This window comes from Nanorana parkeri, unplaced genomic scaffold (assembly GCF_000935625.1).
Source record: "Nanorana parkeri isolate BGI_ZX_2015 unplaced genomic scaffold, ASM93562v1 scaffold504, whole genome shotgun sequence".
NCBI lineage: Eukaryota > Metazoa > Chordata > Amphibia > Anura > Dicroglossidae > Nanorana > Nanorana parkeri.
The window spans coordinates 482,110-488,037 of record NW_017306772.1 but is presented as its reverse complement, the minus strand read 5'-3'; the positions used below and the strand labels follow the sequence as shown (position 1 = coordinate 488,037).

Genomic DNA, 5,928 nt, shown 5'->3' with positions numbered 1-5,928 from the left:
GTGTGGGCGGAAAGCTGGGGAGATCGGTGAACTATTTCCTCCCCGTACTATGGGACCGGGAGCGACGCGTATTACATCACTTCCGGTCCCATAGCTGTCATTGCTGGGCTCCTGAAGCCCAGCTATAAGCTATTGAAGTGCGATCTGGTCTTTTGGACCCCCAGTATCACCTTAAAGAGGACCTGTCACTGCCAATATGCTATCACATAGCCCCTCTATGTTATAGCAATTAAAGTAAAGTTAATTTTTTTTTTACAGTTTTCAGCGCTGCATGACGGAATAAATGTCAGTCAAAGTACCGCAGCGTTGAATACTGAAAAATGGCCTGGATGGGAAAGGGGTTTAACACCGCGGATGTCAACTGGTTAATAAATTAAATGTAAAAATAATAAAGACTTTTTTAAAGTCCCCCGCCCCAGCGAGCATGCACGTTATTATGTAAATACGCGTCAGGTGAGCCTACATACGAAAACGATGATTGCGTTACACATATTGGTTATCGCTACACAAGCCAGAGTGAGAGCAATAATTAGGGCCAATATTTATGCGTATCTCTATACTGATGACCTGTAGGGGTTTTTAAAGCGTCGTCTATGGACTTTTTGGGGTACTGAATTCTGTCGCAGTTTCACGGACGCACACAATTTTTACCCTGGGCAAGTTAGGTATCTATTTACATGTTGTAACCTATTTTTTATTTTACAAAAAAAAATGGTTTTATATAGTGTTTTGGGGCACTAAATTTAACTTAAGTACATTTACCCCCAAATGTTTAATAAGTTGTGCTAATGGCGTGCAACATATACATTTGCAACTGTCTCCTCAATTCGGGGACGCATGGTCATCCTCCCTTTGCGCAGGTGCTGAGCTGAGACCTGAATGAAGTGTACAGTTTGTCACAACACACTAGTCTGCCCTTTAATAGGTTAGCAGACAAGCGTTTTTCTAGGGCAGACTTTGGGGAAGTCCCTCACGGCCTAATGGTACGGCTTCTAAAGGACAATATTGCAATACTTCACTGCGTTTACTTTCAACACACTGGGGCCCTAAGAGTGTATAGTTTGTTTTTATGAAAAGATGAACTTTACAATGAGTGGGGTAAAAAAACTGCAACCAAACATTGTCTTACTAGAGGACAGCTGCCAATCAGCTTTCACATTTTCATTTTCTATGTCGTGTGGAAAAATGAAACCTAGACGCTGATTGGTTAGTATGGGCAAGAGTAGCAGTTCCAGTTAGAATTTGTCTCAGTTTTTATGAATCCCCCCCCCTTGTCTCATTTCAGCGCTAGACATGGAACTGCTGGACGCTGCCTATGAGCGCTTCCTGTAGCAGAGGCGACAGAGCAAACACTTCCTGGAACCATGGCTGGAGGTTTAACTTCCTCTTAAGTCACACACAATGGGAGGGGGGTAAAATCGGGATGGAGGAAAAAAAGAGAAAGCGAAAAAGGAGGAGTCTCGGGAAAGCCTGAAGTGCCACAGCTGTTATTTGGCTTGGATTGCGCCCTTCGTTCCTTATTATCGCCTTTTAGAGTTGACAGGCGTGACCCATAGCGATCCTGTTTACATCTCTTCCAAGCCTAGGGAGAGCAGGGATCGGGGCACAGGGCGCTGCAGTTGAATGATGAGGAAGGAGCCCCGATCACGTAGCAGTACATAGGGTCTATCTGGAGGTGTATGGACACCTCCCCCTCTCATGTGAGCGCCCCTACATTAAACAGCATCTATATGTCAGCGGCATCTAGTTGCTAAGCAGACAGTCTGTGCAGCCCTCTGCCTTGCCATGTCAGGCTCCAGTACTCCCAAGTGCCTGCCATCCTCCGGACAGAAGTCTCTGCAAGACATCAAGCATCCATTGAGCTGCTCCCCGGGGGCTGAAGAAGAGGCAGTGGACTTGGGGCTTGTTGTCAATGACACCCCCAGCCCGGAGTTACCCCACACTGATCCCAGCAGCATAGCAGACAAGGTAAGAGCATGGCTACAGTCAGGTGGCAACAGTTGCCTTAGGGGGGTGCTGACTGCATGACAGCTAGCAATCAATAATTCATGGTTTATTGCAATATTTGCTCTTAGTGACTCCGAAGTGGAAGATGTCCTGTATTCTATTTGTTCTACCAGTGTGTCAAGATTTCCTTTTAGAAAGATTTCTGTCTTCCATGTGCCAGATTCATATTGGAAAATTGTTTTCAAAGCCTACCACACAGGTTACAATCTGATTGCATAATCTCTTTTAGGGCCCATTCACACCACATCCAGATCATCTCCAGACCACACCAGATTGTTTCTGGACCCAAAATGCATTCTAATGTATCCCTTTACTATTTTCGGCCTCTGTTCACACCAGCGCAGTCCGTTCCAGACCAGAAAAATACTGCACGTCTCATTTTGTCTGGTCTGGAATGCACTGGAACTGTAGGCAAGTTCACACCATTTTCCGGACCAAATCTGGCCGAGAAAATGGTGTGAACCTGCCTTCTGTGCCTATTCCCACCACATCCAGATCATCTCCAGACCAGACCAGATTGTTTCCGAACCCAAAATGCATCCTAATGTATCCTTATGCTATTTCTGGCCTCTGTTCACACCAGCACAGTCTGTTCCAGACCAGAAAAATACTGCATGTCTCATTTTGTCTGGTCTGGAATGCATGGACACACATCAAAACACATGAAAGGTACCTGAGAGCCTATTTTAAGCTAAAAAAAACCCCCAGCTCTGGAACGCGGCAAAAAACGCGATGCACTGCATTCCAGATCTGGCCCAGGAAATGGTGTGAACCCAGCCTAAGGGACACCATACGACGACCCCGGGGGGTTGACCCGGTGGAACCTCTCCCTCTTGTGCCTTTTCTACCTCACACCTGCTCCCGGACGGGACACCTGTACTCCTTCTGCTCAGCCTTTCCTTGACTTTTCCTCCAGCCTAACATATCTCCCATCTCAGGAGGATGGAGTGGACAGGCACGTTGGATACGGCAGCGTAGTTATACATAGAATTTGGTTGCCACTGTACACACCCGACACAGCCCAGGGACGTTATCTAGGATATAATCTGTACCTTAGCTAACAACACTCATAGGTCCACTGGGGTGTCAGGGTCAGACGATTCAGATCGGATGGTGTTGTCATGACGTTGAAGATTTTTCTTGCATGTATGCCATGTACTTGTAACCTATGCTTCTGTATGTCTCTTGTGCACATGCTTGTATCACATATGTGATCAGTTAATAAAAGAATTAAAAAAAAAAAAAAGGGACACCATACATGTTACAATCTGACTGTATAATCTTTGTACACTCTACTACATCTATGTAATAAGAGGATTTACGTGATCTATCCAATTCATTTGTATCCAATCAGGTAGGCATTTGCACTACAATAATTGTTGGTAGATCTAGAGTAGATTGTACGGTCAAAATGTAACGTGTGTGGTGAGCCTAAGGCTATATTCACACGGGGTGTTCTAGGATTCCTGTGGCAAGAACCTTTGAATTCCTGTGTCAGGAATCCAAAGTGTGCCTGTTCAGATGCGGCCTCTGTGCCCATTGATCTTAAAGGAGAATTATGAGGTGAGTGCTTGTCATTCACCTCATAGTTCTAGCCGACCTGTGACAATGAGACTGTCACAGGTCGGCTCAGTAGATCGGGAGGTGAGCAAACACATATCGGTGTTCGCTCACCTCTCGATCCTTTCACAGCCCCTCCCCGTGACGGGAGGGGCTGGATTCCCCCCCTCCGATCTGCCAGCGCTGATTGGCAGAACGGACGGGGGTGGGGGCGGGTACAGCTGGCTCTGCCTCTAGATAGGCAGAGCCAGCTGTCAGTCACGCAGCTGGGCGGATCACGGCACAATTGTCGGGATCTGCTTCAGCTGCGGCGTCTCAGTATACCGCGAGCAGTATACTGAGCCTAGGGTTACTGGTGGACGCTAGTTTGTGTCCTCCCGTCGTTACCCTAAGGAGAACTATGGGGAAAAGACTTAACCCCATAGTTCTCCTTTAATGACAGCAACCACATATGTCAGTAGCAGGTTTGGAATGTAATTGAGAATGGTACAATTACCTAAAGTTGGGAGTAGATGGTTATCCCTGGACGCAGCTATCCTGCATCCAGCAAATATCATAGCAAATGAATAAATAAATATGCAGCGCTCGTGACCTTAAATCATGTATTAGTGATTAGTAAAAAATGTATATAAGTGATCAAACCAAATAGTGTACCAAAATGTGACCTAAATGGAACTAATTAAATAACACAATCAAGGTTAAGTGAATAATAATGTGTACTCCTAGCGGTGTGGGGGCGGAGACAGCCAGTGCTGTCACAGGAGGCTGAGCTCTCCTCCCACAGCGCTCAGCCGCCTATCACAGTCCGGCAGAGCGGTGTGTGGGTGGAGACAGCCAGGGCTGTCACAGAAGGCTGAGCACACCTCCCTACACTGCTCGGTCAGCCTCCTGTGACAGCGTGTCAGAGAGGAGACGAGTACAAACACTCAGCGATCAGTGATCGCTGAGTGTATGTAGATAATTGAGGATATGGTATGTTAACTATATCCTCAATTATGAATGAATGGGAGGTGAGCTACATCACCCAGGGGTGTGGAAATTTTGGAAAAAACTACTTGTCCAAGGACTAAAGTGGGGGCCGAATCTACTTGTCCCTCATGACAATCTACTTGTCCTGATACAAAAAAAATAATTTTAACCAAAACCGTAAGAAGCACTTCTCATTGGTCAGTGCCGTCAGGTGACTGCGTTGACCAACGAGTGCTTGCAATTTGCGAGCGAAATTCAGACAACATGGAACAGGTACAGATAGTACACCCGTACTGGTGGACGGGAAGGACCGTTGGCTGAAAGGTAAGTATGGTGGGAGGGAGATTTGTGCGGGTAATTCCGTTTTCCCAAATTACTTGGGAAAATGAATTTACCCTTTAGGGTTGGTGCAGACTTGGGGATTCCCGGGACGTGCGATCGTGTGCGTTTGCATAAAGCAGTTGCATCCGCATGTATGGGGTTACATCTGCGTGGCAATCGCTGAAAAAAAGGTAGATGTACCTATTTTCACGACATGCACCGCGCAGTGTTTTCAACCGTGATCGCCCGCGGCGGTATTGCAGTAGGAAAACGCGAAATCTGCCTGGGGATGACTGGGGTGCCATTAGAAAATAATGGCACTGACAGCACGGTCGGCGGTGGTGTGCGATTCCGTGACCACCCAGCCAATCGCACGGTTTCGTGCACGATGACCGGGCAGTCACAGATCACACACCACTGCCGATCGCGCTGGCAGTGCCATTATTTTCTAATGGCACCCCAATCATGCCAGGCAGATTGCGCGTTTTCCTGCTGCAATACCGCCCTGCCCGTGCGTTTGCACACGATTGCAGTTAAAAACACTGCACGTTTATTCGCGTGGGGCTGGTTTTATTTTTTTCTGTTTTTATTTACTTTGTAAAAAATTTTTCCTTTGTTTTATTATTTTTACTTAAATCGCCTTTTTATTTTTTACATTTTTATTTAGTTACATTTTTAATTAATATTTTTTACTTTTTCTTTTTAACTATTTAAAAAAAACAACTTTTTATTGTATTGCTATCACACAGGGACTAATAATCCCCTGTGTAATAGCATTTGGAGGTGAAAGGTACTCTTTATTGACCCTGTCACCTCCAACACAGGAGTTCTAGCACAGCACTGTTGCTAGAACTCCTGTGACAGGAACGAGCATCGGCCGCCGGGGACAGAGGCTGGGGGAGGTGACAGAGCCTGTCACAGCTCCACCGTCCGGCTTCGTCACTGCTCCACGCCCCTCGCTCCGTCACGGCTCCACGCCCCTCGCTCCGTCACGCCCTCTGCTCCGTCCCCATCTCATTCAACGCTTCGTCCCCGCCCCCCGCTTCGTCACAGCACCACGCCCCTCGCTCC

The 5,928-nt window shown here is 46.9% G+C and overlaps 1 protein-coding gene across 2 annotated transcripts in view; it reads left to right on the top strand.

Moving 5' to 3' along the window:
* Positions 1–1,679: 1,679 nt before the first annotated feature.
* The window catches only part of SNX30 (sorting nexin family member 30), a 55,292-nt gene continuing 51,043 nt past the window's right edge, over positions 1,680–5,928 (top strand). The window contains exon 1 of one of the 2 annotated variants that reach the window (XM_018561159.1): positions 1,680–1,890. In XM_018561159.1, coding sequence (XP_018416661.1) covers positions 1,786–1,890 — 105 coding nt within the window. In that variant the 5' untranslated portion in view covers positions 1,680–1,785. Of the gene's footprint in view, positions 1,969–5,928 lie in introns of both variants that reach the window. The other variant, XM_018561158.1, reaches the window with a different exon arrangement.